This window comes from Agelaius tricolor, unplaced genomic scaffold (genome assembly GCF_023055355.1).
Source record: "Agelaius tricolor isolate 1412-34295 unplaced genomic scaffold, bAgeTri1.0.p SCAF_27, whole genome shotgun sequence".
In the NCBI taxonomy this organism is placed as follows: Eukaryota; Metazoa; Chordata; class Aves; order Passeriformes; family Icteridae; genus Agelaius; species Agelaius tricolor.
In genome coordinates this window covers 9858105-9882471 of record NW_027269287.1, presented here as the reverse complement: position 1 = coordinate 9882471, position 24367 = coordinate 9858105, and the positions used below count along the sequence as shown (strand labels likewise).

Below are 24367 nucleotides of genomic sequence, written 5' to 3'. Positions count from 1 at the left end.
ATTTGGCACAGTAGGCTTTCTCATTACAGCATTGTTGTTGGGAAACATTTTGTTTCCAGTTTTATTGCTCTGCTATGAAAACTGTGCAGCACAACTCACTACAAAAACCACAAGAGAGCCCTTGTTAAGGGGCCTTCCCAGCCTGACCATTCTCGAGGCTCTGGCAGTCACACCAGGGACTGTCACTGGAGCCCCTTCATGGTGGCCACTCCAGTGACCTGACAAGGTCCCACCTGACTCCTGCACATTCTCACAGGGTCAGCCCAGGTATCCTGGCACTTTCTTGAGCCTTATTTCTTAGTGCTTGAGGGAAAAAATTATAGCTAAGACCAGGAGAGAGAAAAATATCTAATAGATGTTAAATCTGAACTAATGTCAACTAACAAGGCTTTATGCTTTTGACATCTCTTGAAAAAAATTGATCTGGAAGGAAAAACTTTGTAATGGGCAAGGAAAAAAGTACTCAGATGCCCCTCCTGATATGGTATACTGGGCAATGCACAGGGCCTGACTCCCTGCACAATATTTAAAGAAGATATGTAGGCAATGGGTTAGGAATAAACTCCACAGGCTCAGCTACAAGCATGTTTGGAGCAGGCTGCTGTTGCAATTATTAGCTGGCATCAAATATCCCAATGCAGTTGTTGTCCTCTACCTCCATCTGTACCTTTCAATCTGCTACTAAAAGGCAGAAGCTATCTTTATTGCCATGATATCTACTCTTCAGAGCCCACACACTAATGTTTGGTGAAAGCATAGCTTTTAAAGAAAAAAAACCCCAAGACAGGAAAAACAACCTACCTCCAACCGAGTTCAATTTCTCCTGTCTCCAGTGGATTATTGCCATGTTTTATACAAGAGGCAACTGCTTCTGAGGTTTTGTTGTTGTGTTTTTAAATTGCAATGTAAAATGGCATGAGAGCTATGGCAGAGATATCTGACAACATCTCTGCTGGTTGATTACACCATGATCCTCAGTCATGCTGAGGGTCAGCCTCAGATTTTACTCAAAACCCTGCTCTCAGGTTTGTGTTTGAAGATGGACACATGTGGAAATTTTCTGTGAGTAACACCTGCAGTTTAATGCTCAGGTTGGAGTGGGAGCTAAGAGGCAAGAAAAATCTCTTCTCCAATAAATTGTGTTGTCTCTTTAAATTCTTTCTCCATTCCCCCACCACTGCCATCCAAGATACTCCTTAATCTGCGCTCATGGCAATGCACACTTTATGTTTCCTCTTGTGGTGCTCAAATGATAGCTCCAGCTAAGTTCACTCGAAGGTTATTCTAATTCCCTCCATCAAGATTTCAATTTAGAGGCTTACACTAAACCATTAATTAAAGTGACCTTTTTTTATTACAGCAAATTCATCTTAACTAGTTAATGTGGTGGCAAGTCTTTCTTTGTTGTTTTGCCTGGCAGGGAGATCTCCTGAAATTGCTGTATTTGCTGGACAGGTACCAAGTGGTAAAGCAATCCACATTCCCTGTCATTTGGCACTGCCTCTTCTGGCTCCAAACATGTTGGAGCTGCCAATACCCCGGCAAGGGACCCCTCACCATTACAGGCTGTAGCTGAGACACACCAAAACCACCTTTTGCAAACAATCACAAGCCTCCCAGGGTCTGAGATACCATGCACTGGCTAACACTCCTGAAAGGCTCAAGAAAAGTTGTGCTTCAGAGAAGCCTCACTCCAAAATATTTCACTCCAGAAATACTTGGCTACAGATTCTTTTGAACTGAATTTCTTAGCTGCTCAGCCCTATCCTTTCTCTCTCTGTCTGCTGGCTCCAGCCAGGCAGGTGTGACACTTCTCTTTCGTGAGTTTGTCTATGGTTTTTGTGAGTATGAGACCACAGCCCGTGAAGGGTTTTCTCCGCCTCTGATGGCAGTGCTTGTAAAATCAATAGGAGTAAATTTTAGTTTTGCAGATCATACCACTTCTTTCTTCACAAGCATTACCTTGCTGGAGGCACAAAAAGGTAAATTCTACTGGTCAAAGGAACCCATAGCCTGATGCCAATCTTTTCTTGAAAAACTTCCTTCAGAAGAGAACTTTCTTTTTTCTGTTAATACTCCTGGGATAATTATTTTGCTGGCAAATGTATTCATCTGCCCACGTTTGCTTTTCCATATCTGTTACCTTTTGATCTAAGTATCTACTAGGATGAGAGCATACATTACTCTGTCTGAATCAGATGAGTGTTGAAAGCTGGAGCATTTGCTTCTCTGCAGTTTTGCAATGAATTATGCATGACAGAGGAAGGAAATCAGTAGCCACTGTACTTGTTTTGCTTGCTCTGCCACTGTCTTGGCCTAACACACTCTGTTCCCTGGCCCCTTTTACGGAAGAGCTGTTTCCTGCACAGGAACCTATTCCTGTTTGTGACATGCTTTATCTCAAAAAGAAAAATCATGCAAAGCTCTACAAATATTTCTTTCCTAAACTAATTCTCTTCCACAATAAATCAACTCTCTTTCTCTATCCTGTGATCACCCCACACTTTCTCTGGGACAGTCTCTACACAACCAGTAAAAGGAGCTTTGGGGATGAGCTTTGGTGACTGTGCTGGAAATGAAAATATGTCTATATAGAACTACTGCATTGGCTTGCAAAACCAGACCTGAAGATATGGATATCCCATTCCAAGTGGATTATTATACGGACTGCTTATTCTTGGTATCAGTATCATTGGTTTCCTGTATTCCAAAACATTATGCACAATTGTATTCCTGTAACTTATCTGTTACATAAAAGATAAGCTGTATTACAGCAAATGTATCAATGCCAAGGAAGGGCAGAGAAATCTGTGAAAAGTCAGTGAAAATACACACACACACAAACCCTCTCACACACATTGCTACCCAATGTTACATGGAGAAAGGTGGGTTTTGTTTGCTTTTTTTCTCTAAATCTCACCGAGGGCTCCTCTGGATGCAGTTGGGTTCATTAATCGTTTATGAAGAAGGTTCACAGTATAAGAACTTGGTTTACAAGGAGTAGAATTTAAAGCAAGAATTAATGGACTACAAAAAGAAAAGCAGAATTAAACACTCATTTTAGATACAAATGGCCAAATTACTTCTGTAACAATTATGAACAAAACCCCACACTTCTATTCAAACACTTGTACCTATGACCTTAACCTCACATAGTGGATTGTGCACAAGTTAAGCATTTGTTGGATGACAGCTTAAAAAAATTACAAAGATAGCCAGGGTAATTACTGTCTTTAGAGATCAACGATTTGCCTGTACCTATATGGTTGCATCTCTGCCTAGTGAGAAACTTTGTACTTTTGTTATGCAGGTATATTCTGGCAAATAACATATCTTTGTACAGCTTCATTAATTTTGCATAACATTTCTGAAAACTCTTAATGTTTACAGTTAAGATACAGAGTATTTGAGTCTTTTAAACCCATGCTAAGAATTAGGTTAACCATATGTGTGGGTTCACATATTGGTTATGGTGCATGTATAGTCACCTGTGAGAGAAAAAACAGGATTTTTACTCAAATTTACCATATGCTGCGCTCCTAACAGAACATTTGCTTCCCTATTAAGCTCTGTATTGAGACTTCATGCTCTGAGTGATCCAGCAGTGACCTTCTTTATCGACTTCAGTTCTAGGCAATTTGTAATATCATTTACTCTTTCACAGATCAGGCTTTCATAGGCAAACAGGGGAACTGTTTGCAAACAAAAATATTTTTGTAATTTTTAGGATCTTCTTTGAAAAATAGAGTAATACAGTTGTTTACGCATGTATTTATTAAACATACACAAATCTAGAAATTGCAATTCACTCAGGACCCCTGTTTTCTACTTATATAGTCAATAACTGTTAAACATATGCATATTAATGAGAACTTTATTTATTATCTTCATTTTGGAAAGTGATCTTGCATGTCACTACAAACCATGATGTTATTTGTGTACAACTGCCCAGGCTGGGAGCATGCAGGGGGTAAAGAGTGCACAGTGACTGAAGTGTGAAAGCAAGGGAGATGAAGAATAAGAAAAAAATCCAACCAATTGTTCCTACAATGAGGGGATATCAACATTTCTAAGCTTCATATCAACACTCATTCTCATTCCATAATCTGCACTGCAAAGTGTTTAATCTGGCTCATTCAACATGATGCCTGTGGAAGAACTGAAACCCACCCTGACTCACAGATTACAAAGGACCTGTTTGATAGTCAGCAAGCAATACTGTACACAAAAATAGGGAGGGGAAACAAAAATTTTTACACAAGTTCTGTGCTATTAATTCCTTCAGCTTGACGCTGAGAGGTTGTGGAGTCTCCCTGATTTGAGATATTCTAGAACTGTCTGGATACAATGCCATGTGCTCCAGAACAGCCCTGCTTGAACAGAGGTTGGACCACATGACCCGCTGTGGTCCCTTCCAAGGTGACTGATTCTGTGATTCTGTGACATGGGCAGTGTCCCCCAACCTGATTCTGAATATCTATTCACCAAAGATATTTCTATGCATCTCTTTGATTTTGAACATGTTGTTACAATGTGAGTGACAAGGAGCAGAGAATTTTATGAAAGAAGTGTATTTTGGGTAATCACTCTGTTTAGAGAGTTAGGAATGAGTGTATTACGTTGCTCAAGGAATCACTGGCAAAGGCATTGGTAAAGCAAGTTTAATATAGAAGTAAAAGCGTAAAAAAGTTTGTTGGCAAAGTTCACTGTATTATTTACTGAATAGTTATAGCACTCAGAAAAATCAGACTAAAATTTGAATCAATCAGTCTAAAATAAAATTGATTTATATCATAGAAGCTGGGGATGGAAAAAGGGTAAGGATGGGAAAGAGTAAGGATTACAAAAAATAAGGGAGACTCCCCTATTGAATCACAAGATTCAGAGTGAATGCCTTTGCCAAATTGAGCCTTGGACTTGATCAAATGTTTAGGCCTAAAGGTTTTAACATCACTTAAACTTAACAGTACTCAACAGCACTCAGTCGATAGCCTGACTTAAATAATTTGTCAGAAGATTCTACAGAATTTACTGCAAGAACAACAGTAGCTCACTTATAGGTCTAACTTAAAAATCTGAAGTACCTAAGCATCTAAGAGCATTCACATATAGCACATTTGCTATGACATATTCACACCTGTACGCACCTGTATGACCCAGAAGAATATGTACAAGGTATATATCTGGGAAAAACTGCCCTCAAGTTCAGTGAAGGACTCACATGGGATGCCTTTGTGCCTCCTCATTGAGTGAAGGGTTGAGCCCTGAGGAGGGCGTCAGTGTTTGCTGCAATCCCCGAGTATCCTTCACTGGCTCCAAAAGGTGCCCACTCCCAGGGAGATTTCTGGTCACACCCCACAGCGGCCCAGGGTAGTTCAAAGGGTCTCACTTGGCACCACTCTTTTTAGGGTTGCAAGAAAATTTGCTTTAGCCACAGTAACTTCCCACATCAAGGCCTAATGGGCATTTCTGAAGTCAGTGGAGCTCAAGGAGGCAGCAGGAGATACGCCACCACAAAGAGGTTACATCCTGGAACTAAAAAAGGGTAGGGAAACAGGGGAGGTCCAACCCACTCTCTAAGAAACTTTGTAAATAGATTTAATGGAAAAGAAGGATTGGCAGTTACTCAGAAAAATCTGCAGGCAAAACATTGGAAATATCAGAAATGAAAAATTCTATGGGAATAAGATACTTAACCAGAGTAGCATCCCAGCCCTCAAGAACTGAGAGACAAGTGGTGAAGGTCTGTACAAAGCAAAAAGAGAAAGGTGTGAACAGCTTATAGGGAATAGAGACTGCAAACAACTTTTTCTTATATCTTCATTTTTTCCATGTTAGCTATTAAAGCCTCACAATGAGTTCTTACTGTATGTTTTCTGCTGGCTAGCAGAATCAACCCAGTGGCAATTGTGCATGCTGCTGTGATTCATGGTATTATAGATACTCATATCTTCTAACACTTTGTATTTCACTGCAGTGAAGGACAGAAAAACCTGGTATCAATGGAAGAACATTAAAAAGAAGAATGTAACCAAAACATGCTGCATATGGGAATTTATATTACACTATTAAAAAATTAAAAAGCAGAAATGTGCAATAAATACTACTGAGTGATGCTTATCACAGAATAATTTTTCAGAAGTAGAAATGAGACCACAGATAACTACAATGTTGTTTGCTGTTACTACAAACATACACCAGTCATTTGCACTGGAGCTGAAGGAAAACTATTAGATCATGGTTCACACCCTACAGATGGAATAAACCATCTTCTGCTCATGAACTTCACAGATATCAAAAAGATGATATCATCTGAGATCCATCCCCAAAAGCTACCAATTACACAAAACACACCCTGAGCTGACTTTGGGGTATCTGTTAAAAAAATGGGGAAAAAAAGACATTTCCCTGGAAATGCTGCATGGAAAGACACTGTTGTGTTTCCACCTTTATAGCAGCTCTAGCAAAGAACTTTTCTACATAGAATAATTGCACACATTAAAATAATCCTGATATACCACTTTGTTTTGATTCTCCATTTAGAATAAAGTATATATTTAGTCAGGCCTTTGTATGCTCTGTGAACAATTTCTCAAAAAAATATTATAAATTAGAATATTCACCTGTCAACCTATTCATCTTGGAAAAAGATGAAACAAAGAATTCCCTCTCTAGGCAAAGCAGTTAAGTCTGCTTGGCACTTGTAGATACAAAAGAAATAGAAAAAAAGTTTCAAAGTTCATGTGTAAGGAGAAAGTTTACACAGACTGATTACTTTGAAATTTCTCTATGATCTGACCACGCCAATTTCTCACTAATATATCAAACGTGACAGCTACAAACCTTTCAAGAAAAGCTAAAGTTTCTCTGAATTTTTTCATTATGGGTTAAAAGCACAAGATGATGTATCAAAAAGGCTAGGCTGATCTCAGAAGATCCCAAGATTGCTGTCTCCCAAAATTCACAGATTCATAGAATGGCTTGAGTTGGAAGGGACCTAAAGATCATCCAGTTCCAACCCCCCCTGCCATGGGCAAGGACACCTTCCCCCAGACCAGGCTGCTCACAACTCCATCCAGCCTGGACTTGAACACTGCCAGGAATAGGGCGTCCCATCCACAGGTTCTCTGGGTGACCTGGACCTGTGCCTCACCATCTTCACAGTAAAGAGTTTCTTTCTCATATCTCACCTAAAGCCACACTCTTTCAGTTTGAAGCCATTCCCCCTTGTTCTACTACCACATGCCCTTATAAGAAGACCCTCTCCAGCAATCCTGTACCCTTCAGGTACTAGGAGGTAGTGGTAGTATCATCTCTGTCTAAAACTGTTCCTATTATATCCAAAAACTACTTCCACCCACCCCACACACACCAGGATTTCATAATGGAAAAAAAAAAATGAGGGGGAACTCTATTACTTGCCTGTCCCATCACTCCCTGTCATGCAAGTGAGTGGCCAGACAAGTCCTTTTTTTATTGAGCAAGTTACAATTGGTAATACAAACTTGATCTGCAAAATTGCAGTAGACCCCAGCCATACAATTAAAAATCTCATAAATTTTCTCAAGCCAGAGGTGGCCTTTTGTACTTCAATACTGATCAGTATTTTAGAACTTTAACTAGCTGAAGACACAGGGAAAAGAAAAGGCATTAGGAAAGAAAAATATATTTGTGAACTCCAGGAAGGGTCAAAACCTGCCCATAAGTGCTAGAACAAGTATGACCAGAAGACATAGAAAAATAATGACTGGGTAAAGCTCACATTTTGAAGTAGGAAAAGTTACTGCTTTTCACAGATATTCTGGCACTAAGGTGACATCAGAATTACCTTAAACAAATACAACCACGACAAACACTAAGACCTTCACTGATCAGTGCAGCTACAGATCCAGATAGCATCAAACCCAGCTGACTGAGCTGGATGACTATCCCTAGCTCTACATCCTTCCTACATAAGGTGAAAAGGAATTGAGGGGAAGCAGAGGAAATTATGTGATTTGCCCTGATCAGGAAACTCATGGCCAGGGTCAGAAGTTATCTGGGGCCTCAGCTGTCACTGCTGTCCCACAATACACAAAATTAAGTCTCTATTCTCCTAAGCATGTCCTTGCCATCATCCTGGCTCTTTGAGCATGAGTCTCTTGTCCCTCATATACTGGATTTCCAGTGGTGCCTTTGGCCAGAGACAGGGCCTTATTGATAGCACACTTAATCCGCTACTGGCTCCAAGAAATTTGTTCCTTAGTTTTTGGAGTTTTTTTTAAATTTCTTTACTGCAGGATGACATAATTTGAGCCAGGAATGGAAATCCTTCTCTTTGTATACAAAGCCTGAACACGAAGAAGCAATTACAATGCCTTTTGGAATGGGTTTGGGGACTCACCATGTTTCAGACATGAGAAGTGTCTTGCTCAGTCCTTGCAGGCTGCAACAGCTGGTGCACTTTAAGAGAGAGGCTTAGGTACATCAGTGGCCTTAACTTCCCACAATTACAGCATCACCTGGCTGGCAATCACCACTGGAGAGGGCCCAGGACACTTGCTGTCCCAAAGCAGGGTCAGTTAAAGCTGCTCCTCCACAGAAAAACACTCCAAAGGTGCACTGCCAATCAATTCCAGTGCTTGATCACTTAATAAAAACATTCCTTCTGTTTTTGTGGAACTGCCTGCATTCCAATGTGTCCCCACAGACTCTTTTTCTCTGCCACTGGGCCCCACTGAGAACAGTGTTCACCTTTTTCACTCCCCACCAGGTAGTTAAAGACATGGATAGGATGCCCCTGAGTCAGTAACACCGCTGCTCCTTGCTCCCTTGAGCTGAAATGACTGTAGACTCAGCAGCTCAGGCCAGCTTTGAGATATCTGGCTTCCAAGACAGACCCATAACTTCAGTCACCATCAGCGTCTCCTTTCCAGTGTTGCTAGCTTGTCTCCGAATGAAGAGTAGGATATACTCCGCAAACCTCACAAGTAAACCAGTGTTGAAATAAGATAGTTTGTATTATTGACACAGCACACACTATAGAATTACTTGATACAAGAACAGAAGACACCCATAATTTTATTGCCTTGTCAGATGTAAAAATTTATTTATGCTATTTGTCAAGTGTTTAAATTTACACAAAACACAAACACTTTAACTTCCGGTCCAATTGTTCATCAGTAAGCCCTACATCAGAATACCCCTGACGCTTCCAAGGACAAATTTTACAAGACGCTTAGAACAGCAGAATATCATAAATAATGGCCAACTTCACAAGCCTGAGGATCACCACCTCATCACTATTTCTCTGCTGAGCATGAGAACAGAGGAAGCCTTAAAGCCATTTTAATCCCCAAACACTATCACTACTGCACTCAGAGCATTTACATCACTGCCCTGCATTAAAAATACCAAACATTACAGTTAGTTGTAAAGATTTATCACAGCTTCCCCTAACAAAATTACTTTTCTTTTAAACATAACAAGAGAACTGTGCATCAAAACAACTGCAAAATACACAATCATCCATTTGGCTTGGTTTTACAATAAAAACAGTATTGGTCATCTATTTGTTAACTTCAACTCTTGTGTCATACTCCTTACTCCCTCCTTTCTCAATTAGACCAGGCAGTTTAATTGTAGCACTGAGGTAGCATATTTTAATTGAACAGAGAGTAATATGTTTGATATTGTGCCTCTTCTCCTTTAAAGCACAAAAAAACATCCCCACAGTTTTTCAACATCTTTGGAGAAGACAAGCATATAGTTCATTTACAACAGCCACTCTATTTTGAATTCAAAGCACAAAGCATCTATGAATGGTAGATACACTATACCAGCTCGAATGAATGAGGACATATACAAGAAGAAGGAAATATGTCAGTTTTATTAGAACTAGGGTTATATTTTAGCCCTAAGGCACCTATTGCTCCCTATAATGAAATGCATCTTTACTGTCCCTGAAATTTAATTTCAAAGACAAAGATCCTGAAAAAGGGCAGCTGTGCCGCTGTTCTAAATGATTTTTACACTATTGGCAGAGACAATTTATTGCAACAAAACCAGATTAAATCAATGGACCTAATATAAAGTCAACAGGAATTAACAACATGAGTATACTAAGAGAATCAAAGTTAAGGCAGAAGGTATGATTTAATGAACTGAGAGCACTTTCCATTCACTTAGAAGTTAAAGCTGAGATAGCCTTAAAAATAATTAAAGAAAAATCAACACTAAAAAACAAACAAAAACAACCCCAAAACCAATCAACCAACCAAACAACAAAACAAAAAGAAAATTAAAAAATCAAAACAAAACAAAAAATCCACCACTGCAAGAGTAGAAGCCTCATTTCCTAACAAATTGAGAGTAACAGTATCTTAGCTTCGCCCTTCTGGATAAAAGCTTTAAAAGACTAAACTGAAGTCAAGCTATACTCAAGACTGCAGCCTTAACTTCTAGACTGTTTATTAAAGTAGCTCTTACAGACACACCTGTGTATTTAGAGAGAATAAACAGTGATCCTAAAGAACATGAGTAATTCCCTGCTCTGCATGCCACACTTGTACACAAAGTCTTGTAAAGCTCTGCTGAATGGTACACAATTCTCACCCTGCCCCAGGCTGGATCTTTGAATTCCTTCCTCCATCTTTCACACAGGAAAGCAAAAATTTTTACTGCAATTAAAAATCCGTTGAGTCAGCCTCATGCATAGGGGAGACTGGGCTTTAACACGTTAGAAAGCAGACTGAGAAAGTAACTGAGCTCACAGAAAAACTCCCATGGAAACACCCAAACAGCTGAGGGAAAAATGCTTAAGTTATAATGACCAATTCAAGCTGTTTATGAAGGCATTGATGTTAATCTTTCAAGTAACCCAAAATGCACTCCAACACCTGTTACTAAAAACTTAAGGCTTTTATGAATACCCTCTTACATACAAAAGGAATATTAAACAGAAGGAACTTGTTTACAGTAAATACAAACATCTGAAAAATCTCTGAAACCTGTTTATACAAATACTAAAAAATTCTTTAATATTTTGTACAACTAGAAGGTGCACAGATTGGCATTCAAGCAGTCAATGCTGGCAAACATCTCTCAGACAATAACATGATTTACTTGGATAACAATATAGTTTAAAATGCCATAAATTAAAAAATAAGTTAGTTCACATTTTTCCCCCAGATTTTATGTACATCTTAGTCTTTAATGAGATCGTGCAGCCTTCTTCAGAAGCTCGAGGTCTTTCTGACGGCTTTTAGTTGCTCTGGCACAGCCATACTCTTCCAGTTGCAGAGGGATATACTTTTCTATCTGAACGAGCCCATGCCCAGCAGGACTGGTAAACAGCTTAATCCAGGATGGCTTAATGTTTCCTCTGAAGCCCAGAAAGGCCAAGCTTCCTGTGACAGAAAAAGCTTAGCATTACCAAACCAGCCAAGTTCACTGCAGCATCATGACTGGTTAGGTAGGCAAAGGCTAAATTGTTTCCCCCACATCATTCCAGACATTTATCCATTCTCAGCTTTACATGCACCTTACAAAGAAATAATGATTTGCCATCTCCTGTCTCAATATTTAGCATTAAATACCCTGAAATCTTAATTTGAAAACACAGCTAATTGGACAGTTATAAAACTTGCTTTCTCAAACACAACTTGGAGCATCACTCTGAAGAGATGAGAGCTACCCCCATGTGGCCTATAAACTCATCATGCCTCAAAATACCAATAGCTTCTCATTTCTAGCTTCAAGTTATTTTAGAACAGGAAATACTAGGCAGGCACAGAATATTGCTTAAAGATACAATTGCTGGGTGAGGCACAAAATACAGGCTTTAGGAAAAAAGCCTGGGACTCTTGTGTGATCCACAGGCACAAAGAACTGCCAGTTAATTCTCTGTTTGCAACAAGCTTCACACAATGGGATAAAGGGGTTTTCTGCCCCATCTGCTAAAGGGCTGCTCAACAAGAGCTGACACACAGCAGCCACACCAGTGCAAACTGGCAACCATCTTCCACCAGCTGCATCCTTCTCACACACCCATAAGAAACCCACCACGCCAACATGAACACAAAGACCAAGGTGGTGTCAAAGAAATGTGCAACGTTTCCACCAACCATTGCTCTGAAGATAAGGTGGTTTCGCTGTGCCCAGGGACATTAAGGCTTCACCTAAATTATTAGGAATTGCTACATCACCTCTTGTGCTCAGCAGAATGATAGACCTGCAACAAGAACAGCATGACACAGCAGCTATTATAAACACATTTTTTTTAATATTCTGGCTACACACCTTTCCAGCTAACTGCCCTCATTGTCCAATTCCTTATGAATGCTTATGACATGGAAATAGTCAACCCTTTCTGAAAGTAGTACTTAAGAATTTCTTGGTTTTAAACTGACTTTAACTTCAAAATCATTGGAAAGTGTTATTTAGATATAGTTTAGTATTTTGTATCAAAAAAATCAAGTTTGGATATTGATCCAAATTTAGAAAACTAAAATACTGTTTATTTTCTGACACTAACTCTCTATCTTTATTTAGTAATAAATAATTTTCTCCACAGGGAGAAAACAGTACGACATCTTTCACATAGTCCTTGCCACTGTCCTTATTAAACAAAAAGTTATTCTTGTTTTAAGCAAAGCAGTGTTATTACATGATGTCTTGTTAAAGAAATTATTTTTGAGGAAAAAAGCAACACCAGAAAAATTTTAAGTGCTCAAAATCTGCTTAGTTTTCTTAAATAAGGATACACTGTCCAATAAATTGCTCCTCTGTTTCTCCTTTTGCCTGAATTTAGACATATGTTGTGTTCACTTTCAGCGCTCAGATATCATGATCTATTTGTCATTATTTAAATCCTTGTCAGAGAGCAGAGCTACAGCTTGCAGGACATACTGGAAATGACTGGTCATTGCACATACCTTTGTGGAATTCCAGATTTTAAATATCCATCTACATGCCTAATGTCTACTCCAGAAAATAATTTGTTTCCCAACACTGTGCCAGTGCAGGCATCCACTACAACAATAAGTATTCCATTACCCTTGAAGGAAAACATGGTGTCATTGACCTCAATGGGAAGAAAAAGAGAGAAAAGAAAGTTAATATGAATCAAACAGCAATTCTACTGCACTCAGTGGTAATCAATCTTACTCTAGTTTAGACACAGTAATTTCCTTACAAATACTTGCTTCTCCCTAGCAACTCTTCAGTTTTTCCTTTGAAAGGATGCTGCTTAATGGGATTTCTGAAATTGCATGGGAGTCTTAAGCCTGTAGCTTCTACAGGAATATGGCACATTCCAGGTGACTTAGTACGTGCCTCAGTCATCGCTCCAGCTTTGGGAAGCTAAAGTTCAGACACTGAATCCTCCGGACTTCTTTACAGCGATACAGTTAATTGATCCCTGCAGCAGGTTAGTTCCAGCCCAGTTTCTTCCTGCTGCTTTGGATACGGCACACACCTTCCTGGAGAAATTCGCAGCTGCAAAGGTTAAGCTGCTCATGTGCTATTTGTCTACCTGAATAACTGAAAGTTCAGCCAGGCCAACAATGACACCGAAGAATGTAAGGAAGTACCATTAAGTGGTACTTCACCTTCAGGCACAACTCTACTTCAGCATCTGAATGGAAAAGTCAAACTAAACTACTTGTTATACAGTATCACATCACTGGGCTCATTCAGGCCACACCAGAACAAAAACAGAAACCTACTGATTCTTTAGCAATTGCCATTTAGAGGACTTCAGCAAAGCTTAATGGCTCATGTGACCCATCCCACTAATTTACTAATCTGCTTGCACAAGGACAATTTCAACAAAATGGATTTAACTAACAAATTTTTAGTTTATGTCTTCTGTTTATTTCCAAAACCAGCCATAAATGTATGCCCAGATACACTTTTTAAATTTTAAACACAGATTTAAACATAAACTGAACATTTTAAACTCTAATTGGAACATTTCTCTCTTCAGCAAATAGGACTCAAATATAAAATGGGGCTTTGAAGCCTTACTTTCTAATGTTTAAACATAAGCTTTTTGACTTTATTTTCAAACAATGAACCAATCTTTTCATTCAAGTGAAGAAAACTGAGATGTGCATTATGAAGAGCTGTACAACTGCTACAATACATACTGCTATAGTGATATTTAAGAAGAAAATCGTAAAGAATACTTACATATATAAATGCTTGCTGGCCTCTGCTTGACTCTTTTTCATCAGATGAATTAATCTGCACAAGGAGGTAGTTTCTGTGAGGGTCACTGGTGAACACCATCTGGATATCAAACAAAACAGTTAAGTACACATATTAATGTTTCTTCAACACTTTATCGTGCCAGTTTACAACAGACAGCCCATGCTCCAAAGCAAATATATCCATTTGTCAATGGCATTATTTATGGTACTACTAATACTAATAAATATAATGATACATAGTGGAACCTATTTTATCTCTTAATTTCAATATTTTTCTCAGCTTGTATAGCTGAGACAATTTCAAGTTCACGTTAATAAGCAAAGATCCAAACAGAGAGAAGGTTTGCCATGTAGATCTCTGCAGCAAAGCTCTCCATGTGTCACAGACAATACTGCAATGCAAGACATCAATCCACCTATGTCCCTTTTCTGTTGTACTTGGAGCAAGAGTTGCACAAAAGAAGAAAAAAAAAAACCTTGAAACCATGCTACAGAAAGGACTCCAAACCTTCAAGGAGTCCAAGAAGATTAACAAGCTGACCACTGCAATTTAAAAGTGTAGTATTCTGTGCTGAAAGATTGAAATTTGGACTTAAATTGAGTAGACAGCATCACCAATCCTACAGTTCATGAAAGTTTTAGCTTATTTTATTTTACCTGAGTTGTGCCACATTTTGAACATGGTACAGTAGTTTTTTCTGGCATCTGCTTTATGACGGTTGGTACTTTGTAGTACTTTGGGTAAGCTTTTGCCATGCAATTACTTATCCCTTTTGATGAATCTTTGGTCACAATCTTGATCCTTTCACATCCCTGAGATGAGCAATAACTGTGACCATCCCTATTATATTTGGCTTGAAGAAATAAAAACAGTAATCTATACAAAAAAGGGAAAAATAATCTAAATTAACTGGTGAAATATAGGTATTTATATTCAATCTTAGCAGCTATATTTCATGATTTTCAGAAGCAGACAAACTACAGTATTCACTTCTGCACCACTATCCAAAGGTTTGAAAGTACTTACAGTTCACTAGAGTTAGGAAATCCCTAGCAACTTATCTAAAATTCCCCACAAAGGAGACATCAATATAAATGTTGATGCTTTGCAAGAAATAACAATCCTCATATCAGTGGCTTACAGGAAACAAAAACCATATTGCAGAGCATGAATTTTTTCCTTGCTCATAGATCTTTGCAGACATGCAGCAGAAATACTCAGTTTCACCCACCAACACTGAACAATATAGTTGTGCTACTTCAAATACCTGGAAAGGCATTTTAGGGTGAAAAGCTCTTACACAAAGCAACATAAAATGTTTGTTCAAAATTCATCTGTGAATTTTCACAATTAATTTGTGTATTTATTATAGATAAGCACAGTAGCAGGTAACAGAACAAAATAAATAAGAGAACAAATTATAAATTCCAACTCAATGTTTGCAAAACTCATAACTAATGTACACAGGACTTAATTTACTGGAAGCTGATCATATCTAAAACCTCTCAGAAGGATCATAGTGGCATCTGTGAGAAGTACTTTTGAAAGAGAGACTAGGACTTTTAAGTTCTTTTGAGACAGCTGAAAACAGATTAGGATTTTCAAAAATATAATTTTTAAATGTTGGAAGAGAAAGTTTCTTGGAAATTTATAGAATTTTCTGCTTAACAAGAAAACAGACAATTTCTCTGAAGACTAAGAAATTAAATCCTAAAATGCACTGCTGTGCAGCACACCAGAAATACTGAAAATATAGTAATATTTTCCCCAGACATAGAGTAGGAAATATCTTTGGCAACTGTGGTGCTTGTGGAAAGTATTTCAATGACAACCATGGTAGTCTGGAGATTTAAAGACATATGAACATTCTTCCAAAGAGTTTTGGAGTCCTCAACAGCTTTCCTCTTAGGCAGGTGCCTCAACCAGTTGCTTTTAACACTTTCAAGCTGGACATTTCAAAATTAAACAACATCTTCTAGCAGAGTCAAACTACAAGAGTTACCCAGTACTGTTGTCAAAGTAAAATCTCTTGTCTGATCGATTCTTTTCAAGCTCCATCATTGAAGATACAGGCGTGTAGCGCTCCACCTTGCTTGACAGAGCAGATGATCGCCTTTGAAAGGTTTCCAACACTATAAGAAAATCTGTCTTTGGTTGGTAACAAAGACCAACACGTATCCAGTCATTCCTAAAACAATATAAAATATATGAGTCCTCACAGGAACAGTTTAGGTGTCAATACAGAGCAAAGAGATCATTCCATAAAAAAAGAAACAGGAACACAAAAAGCTCCTAAACCCTCAACCAGATGATCAAATCTGCACAGCCTTTCATTAAACATTTTAGTAACTGATTGTCTCAGGATATATTTGATTATATACTTCAGAGATGTTTAATAAGTTCATCTGCCAACAAAATCAAGTATGATCAGCTAATCAAGTACAATTCTGCTTGACTTCACTATTGGTACATCATCCTCTCCAAAGGCTTTTCCTTAAAAAAATTTAAACACAGATCTGCAAAATTAAACAGAAAAAAAAAAACAGATCTGCAAAATTAAACAACAGATCTGCATCTGAAGTTAAACACTTGTCCAGTACAGTGTACTGTACTGGACAACTGTTTAACTTCAGATGCAGATCTGTTGTTTAATCCCATACTTTTGTATTTGTAACTATGAAAAAAAAAAAAAAACCAAACCAAACCCAAGCTCTGGTCTTCCAGATGATTGCAAACTCATGCACAATAATTTTGCAGGACATAACTTCAGTATTGCCTTATGGATCAAAGCCACAAAAGAAAATAAACATACTTGTTGAAATTAATGAGATACAGATAGGTGACATTTGGAGCTTTTCCATTCCAATGTATTGTATAGCCCTTTTGGAGCATCACCACTGGCTGGTACTGCTGAAAGGCAGCTGCTCTCTGATTAATACCTCGAAGAACCATGGGATTGGCTGGATACTCATCTCTGACAATAGTCATGGAAAGATTCTGTCCATTCCAGGTTTGGACATAAACCTATATGATATTTAAGAGGGTGAAAATAGGAATATTTGATCTCGTTTGCAAAAGAAAACAAAATTGTGAAGCACAATCAGGACATTATTAACCAAAAAGCTGCAATCTGATGTTCTGACTTATACAATGCACAAATCCATCCTGAATAAAAGTCTTATTTAAAAAACCATTACAGATTTTTCCCACCTTACAGACAAAAATGGGTATGAAGGAGAAAAAAAAATCAGCTATAACATCTGGCCACACAGAGCAGGAACCAGAGTGGGAACCTGTAAGACTCATATTCAGAAGGTGTTATTTAACATCTCCAGAAAACAAACCAACAAAACAGCCCCTTAAAATCTACTCTGTGAAAAAAAGCAGACAGAACTTGTGTGGAAGAAGACACCTTCAACAAAGATGTTTTAGCAGATACAGCTGCAACACAGAATTCTTGGCAAACACATTTAGTTTTATCTTGCAGCATCTGATACTGTACCCTCAAGTCTGCTGAGAGGAAGCATGATGTATACACAACTGGCTCAAAAGTGTGATATGTCTGGAAGTATCTTTAAAAGTCAAAAAATTTTGAAATCCAAAGACAGGTAATTTTTTATTTGTTACACTACCTGACTCCACAAGTAGTTCATACTATACATTTGCCCCAAACAGAAGCCAAAAGTACTAGCCTGTGCATAGTTCCCACTGCAAACCACTCCACTCCATTCTGTGATGTTAATGCATTTGGGGTGTTGAATCAAGTAATTATCCATTCGGCCCACGTAGGTGTCCCTGTAGTCAGTCACTGAGCCATCTAGGTCATGAAATATTGAGTTCTTGTCACCATCCAGATCTCCTTCTTCAAACCAGGGACCAGGCTTCCCAAAGAAGGCTTTCAAAGAAACCTGACAACAACAACAGAAATTTTTGTTTTTCCTAGGCTGAAACACAGACTTACATTTGCACATGTGCAGAAACACAGGAATTTGACAAAGCTGATTAAAAACTTTACAGCAAGGATAGCAGAATCCTGCAAAGCAGACGTGCTGGTTTTTACTAATAGGCTCAAGCCAGCTCTTGCTTCTGAACAATGTTAATATTTGCTGCAGAAAATAAATTACTAAGGATATACATCAAACCTTAAAAATCTTATAAAAATTTCTTTTCAACTTTACCACAAGCCATGAATCATTTAGTGTAACGTATCCTACATCTCTGTTGGTATTGGATTTTTTGGTCAGGAGACAAAGGAGGCATGACCTCCAGCCAGGAGATAAACTCTAAAGTAGGTATGCATAGAAAGGATGACCTACAACTCTTGTTTGTGTATGTTAAATACAAGAAAAGAAAACCATTTGCAAGACTTCAGGAAAACTTGTAGTAAACTTACATTTGGACCAAACTTCACAAGAGAAATGTTATTTTTTGGAGTCATCTGCCATGGATTTTTCATCAAGAATCCAACTGCACTGGTAAATCTGTCTGGAGTTGGCACAAAGTTTTTAAATGTGCACTTAGTAAGGTGAATAGGTCCATCATAAATCTGAAAGCCTCTGATTGGAAATGTCCTGTTGATGCAAGCAAATATTTATACCATCCTGTAACAAAATCCATGGTACACTTGAATCTGTCAAATACATCTCTTCTCAGAAATCAATAAAGTAACAATTACAGAACAACTCGCAAGATAGAATTTAGCAAAGGAAATATGGTTTCTGCACTTCTCTAATGAGCCAAAAAATCCTGTATTCCTAAATTTTCCTGTTAGCAGAGCTATCACTCTCCATGCACAAATGTACCCCTTTTTCAATATGAGAAATACAGCAGAAAAATAATACCTCCTGCTCTTTGATTGATCATGGTAACTGGAAGTGACTGCAGACTGGAAGAAAGCGAATGTCATTTCTAACTTGAGAAAGGAGCACACAGAGAATGGTAGGCTGGTAAGGCTTAACTTGACCCCCAGGAAGATGATGGAGCAGCTAATCCTAGAAACCACTTCCACGTGCCTGGAGGACTGGAAAGCCATCAGGAATAATCTGCATGAATTCACCAAGGAGAAGCTGATAAACTTCCGTGATGAAATGATTGGCCTGGTAGAGCAGTGGGAGAGCAGAGCAGAGGGTCTACCAAAACTGCAGTAAGACTTTTGACTCTGTGTCATGATCCTCATGAAGTATGGGCAGGATGAGAGGACAAATGGCCGGGCCCAGAAAGTGATGGCATAAAGTCTACCTGGTGACCAATAATGGGTGATGTACCCCACGGGTCAATACTGAGTCCAGTCTTGATCATTATTTTCATTAGTCATCTGCATGATTAGGCCAAGTGCAGTCTATGGGCCAAGCTTGCAGAGGGCACAACACAGAGGGAAGCAGCTGATGCAGCAGAGGGTTGTGCTACCACCCAGACAGACCCTGACAGGCTGGACAAATGGGCGGATGGGAACCTCATGAAGTTTAACATGGGAAAATGCAAGGTCTTGTACATTGGGAGCAACAACTCCTTGTGCCAGTGAAAAGGACCTATGGGTCCTAGAGGAAGCAAAACTAACCATAAGCCAAACAATATGCCCTTGCCACAAAGAGGCAAAAAGTATCCAGGGCTGCACTGTGAGAAGTGTTATCAGCACACTGAAGGAAGTGATGCTTCCCATTTTTTCAGGACTGGTGAAACGACAATATGGAGTGCTTGTCCCCAGTACAAGGCATGTATGGAGATACTGGAAAGTGCAGCAAAGGGTCACAAAGATGATTAAGTCTGTGGAGCATCTCTCATGGGAAGAAACACCAGGAGACATGCTCAGCCTGGAGCAGAAAAACCTCAGGCAGTAATCTCAATCTTCTAAAGGCAGGGTGCAAAGAAGATGGAGCCAGGGTATTCCCAGTGACAAGACCAGAAGCAATGTGCACAAGATGGAAAATAAGATGTCCCTGCTAACCATCAGGAGAAACCTTTCACTGAGTGACTGATCACTGGCACAGGTTGCCCTGGAAATTTATGAAGAATCCACCCTTGGAAATATAGTAAAGACACCTGAATGTTGTCCTGGAACCTGAGGCCTAGGAGACAGTTCTTGAGCAGGGGAATTGGACAAGATGATCTCCAGAGGCCCCTTCCAGCCTCAGTTGTTAGGTGATTCCACTCAACAAGACTGAATACCTCATATCACCACATTAACTTCCCCTCTTTAAATGGCTGAACAGCAAAAAAACTAGGGTGGCTGAGGCCCACTTCACCCTTTGTCCTACTTGGCCAAGGATATGTGGGGACAGAACCTGGAGCCATGTGGGCACAGCCAATACATTGTGCTACTTGATACCATCTGACATCATGGCTGTGAAGTGGGGGAAAGGGACTGTCTCTCATTTTCTGAAGGGAGAGCATTCCTTTTTCTGGGGAAGCAGTGGGGTAACACCAGTCCTGGCCAGAGGATTTGTCCACCAGGAGAACATCTGGAGTGCAGATGCTCTCTTGGCCATCTTGTTCTTCGTCTTGAGAGCTACCCAGTACCAGGTTGAGTGGTGAGCATTTTTGCTTTTTTTTTGCACATAAATCACCTTTGTTTTGTATACTTTTGTTATTAATATTGTCACTATTATTGTTAATATTCTTAATCTCATTGTGTCCAGTACACTGTTCTTGTGTCAGCTTGAGATCTCTGTCTTTTGTCATTCTCACCTGAGGAGCTGGGAAAAGGGGAGTGGCTACATGGGGCTCAATTTCCAGCTGGGCTTAAACCAAAACAGTCTTCTTTCTAATTCTGTGGCAAGGGTAGGGCTTGGTATTATGTTAAACAAGCACCAGTGCAAGTCAAAGAGAAAAGAGAAGGATCATGGTCACAGACAGTGATTTGTCACAGACAAACTGTAGTCTCTAGTCCCAAACTGACCTTTGAAATTCTCTTACCTGAAAGCTCTTCTAGACTCAAATACTTTTTAAGTCTAAGATTCAATTTAAGTAGGATAACTTAAATTCCTACAGAATAGTAACCTGTGGAAGCATTAGATGAACCTGCTTCAGTAAAAAGGTGAAAGTGACACAGCCGCACACATAGCATTAAAAAGAAAAAGAGAGCATCACTTTCAATGGAGTTTTAATCTCTGACAGCTCAACCAAGAAGGATCTTTACATCTGATACAGCAAATTTTTCTTGTATTTCTACTTCCTTCATTCTTGACATACTTACCGATTTCTAGGCAGAGTGCGTGTCTTGTTGTCTATTCCTCCAGTTCCCACATATTTATTTTGTCCACCTTGAAACCCATAATTCTTGCTCTCACCTATGAACAGCGACTCTGATACCTCCTGGCTGGCACCTTCATCATTTGGGAAGCTCCCATCACTATCAAAGCACATCAAAGACAAAACTTTAGCCAAGACTCTCCAGCAGATGATTATACCAAGCCATAACAACACTTTTTACTTCTGTAACAGCCCTCCTCAAGCAAAGCAGTATAGACTTCATGGACAATACACAAAACAAGAGATTAAATCATTAACATTAATAGAGGCTAACTCACTGAAATGTTCAGCAGATCCAAACATTAAAATTTATAACTCTCTTTGTAGAGGAGCATCTTTTTATTTACAGCTCACTTTTCCAGTCCTAGAACTAGTTTGTCATAATGTCAACAGCAGTAATTTCAGTTCACTACCTAAGTTTCTTTATATTCTTCATTAGAAAGAGACTCTACCCCGCTAAATGCTCACTCCCCTTTCTTTTCCATTACACACTTTCAACTGTTCAGGAGGAAAAAAAATGCTGCCTAAGGAATCATACACTACCAAGAATACCTCGATAAATGTAGCTTTCTGGTAAAGGGGCAACAAATTGTGGTGCAAGCCAAGCACATGCTGAACTAAAGCAGAAACTTTGGCAGCTGTGCCAGTTTACAGCTTCTATAACATCATCTGCATGACTGGAAATATAACCAGGCCCCAAACAAAAACTGCAGCCTTATGAAAACATACCTATTGATTTTAATACATACATGTAGATTTTCTAAGCTTCTATGCAAGGAAATACAGAAATTATTAAAAAAGTACTCACCTCGCAAATGTCAAACCTATTCCATTGTCTGCAAACCTACAAGAAAGTCCAAAACATCAGTTGTTTTTTCTGAATTATCCTACAATTGGTTAATGTAAGAGCACATCCTGCTATGCACTGAAAAAAGCTTGAATTTTTCTATTAATGAAACATATAACCACCACACAGTTAACTTTTCTAAAAGCATTCTTGTTAAAAAGCAGTAAAATAATTTTCTACATATTTTAAACAGGACTTGAGAGCTTCAGGAAGACAACAGAAATCCCAGTCTGAATTTTCTGTCTCTTCCAACTCTCAGGCTTCTTTTTACTACAGCTGGTTTTTTTTGCTGTTTAAAGCAGGTTCTCATCTAATCACATAAAAACTTGCATATTTGAAGTTGTGGGATGGTATGAGAGCTGGTCATACTGAGAAGTACCTGAAATTAACCATCAATCCTCTCCTATAACTCTGTTGTAATGCACTTTCATAAACATAGCCTCAGAGAAAACAGCATGCAGCTATTTGCTTCCAAATACCTACCCAGAGTTCTGAATGAGGATATCCCCTCCCCTGACCCAGGCTCCATGATCATTGTTTTTGAAAGAGATTAATCTGTCAATCAGGGCAGCAACTCTGGGCTTTTCAGGGTCCGCGTCTTGATGAGGTCGAAACCTGGAAGAGATAAACACTTAGTACAAGAAAACTTTTTATTTTACATGTGCCATATATGCTGTGCTGAGTGAACTTGAAAGATAAACAATCATCTGATGGGCAAATTTCACTCTGCTTAATGTTTGGGATGAAAGAAGCTAAAAGCAGGTATATCTCTGGTCCTCAAAAGTACTAGAAAATTGTCTGGAGTACCATGAAGCCGGAAAGTGAAACATCTCTTTTCCAGTAATTCTAACAGGCTCAGTCTCTCTAACTTTCTTTAGCTGCCTTTAGCCTTCCTTTATCCCCCTTTTCTTTCTGCCCTCTCCACTTGTAGTGAAGCATTAATGTGAAAGTTTGATGAAGGGAATTATAAACTCCTTGGAAGGACACACAGGGCTGACATTAGTTATGCAAAAACAGTCTGGACATTTGTCTAACTGATCCTTCAAATGTTTCAAGCTTTTCTGACACACAGCAGTGCTGCTTCTTTGGGCATGTCTGAGTTTTTTTTCCGTTGCATTGCTACCAAGATGGTCTTGTACAGTAAATTATGACTGGAAACTAGTTTAAATAGTAGGAAGAAACAGTCTGATTAAGAACTTGTGACATTTTCACTTGATTACCCCCAGGACCCCAGACAAAAAGTAATACATTTTAAAAAACTGCAAACAGGCATTTTGTGTGGGTAAAGATACCTATGTCTGTTATCCCAATCACCTGATACTCTTTTGTTGAGATTTGGATCTGCCCCCTCCCCATCCAAGGGAGAAATGAGAAGATAAGCAAATGCTAGGTATTGATAGACTCAGTCCTCTCAAATAACATTTAAATCTCTCCAGTCTGGTTCCATGTACAATGATTAGGGACCTCACATAGTTATGCAGTGTCTTATTCCTTTTCTTTCTGCTGTGAAACACAACCCCATTTCATGCACTGAGTTTCTTGCATCCTCAACACACTACAGGATCTCAGAGGGCATCTTGCCCCTCTCAAGTTCCTCTCAATTATCTGTTACAACTGAGGTAAAACGCAAGGGTTATATGGATTTTCTGTCAAAACAGGGAACTAGCAGGTTCATTTCCAAATTATGAAGTATTGAGTATCATCAAAATTTGGAACATTCCTCTTTGCATTTGTAGCAGTCACTTAACTGTCTTTGTCTTAAACACAGGTCAATTGACAATAAAGAATCTATGAACCATATTTTCCGTGCTAATACTCAGTAAACACAATAAAATGTTGACAGATACAGTTATCCAATATTCATATAACCAGTATCCCAGGCTATTTTATTTGAAATTCAGGACAAGACTAAGCAGGTACAGTATAACCTGGAACTTTCCTAGTCTCTCCATTACCTTCTCTCACTTTGTAAACTGAAGAAAATGTGGTTGTTTGTACCACCTCTGCAAAGAGCCTTCAGTAGAACTGTACTACCGAGCTATGACTTCCAAGTCTAGAAGGAACAGCAGAAACATTCAG

General features: G+C 38.9%; 1 protein-coding gene across 2 annotated transcripts in view; it reads right to left on the bottom strand.

Annotated features, from left to right (window-relative positions):
* Window positions 1–9058: 9058 nt before the first annotated feature.
* Window positions 9059–24367, bottom strand: part of CEMIP2 (cell migration inducing hyaluronidase 2) — a 49808-nt gene continuing 34499 nt past the window's right edge. For both annotated transcript variants that reach the window (XM_071448729.1, XM_071448730.1), the window contains exons 13-24: window positions 22772–22903; window positions 22250–22285; window positions 21386–21541; window positions 18587–18764; window positions 17886–18101; window positions 17006–17217; window positions 16196–16381; window positions 14850–15069; window positions 14173–14271; window positions 12915–13063; window positions 12105–12211; window positions 9059–11387 (exon numbers count right to left, since the gene is read on the bottom strand). In XM_071448729.1, coding sequence (XP_071304830.1) covers window positions 11191–11387; window positions 12105–12211; window positions 12915–13063; window positions 14173–14271; window positions 14850–15069; window positions 16196–16381; window positions 17006–17217; window positions 17886–18101; window positions 18587–18764; window positions 21386–21541; window positions 22250–22285; window positions 22772–22903 — 1888 coding nt within the window. In that variant the 3' untranslated portion in view covers window positions 9059–11190. The remainder of the gene's footprint in view (window positions 11388–12104; window positions 12212–12914; window positions 13064–14172; window positions 14272–14849; window positions 15070–16195; window positions 16382–17005; window positions 17218–17885; window positions 18102–18586; window positions 18765–21385; window positions 21542–22249; window positions 22286–22771; window positions 22904–24367) is intronic.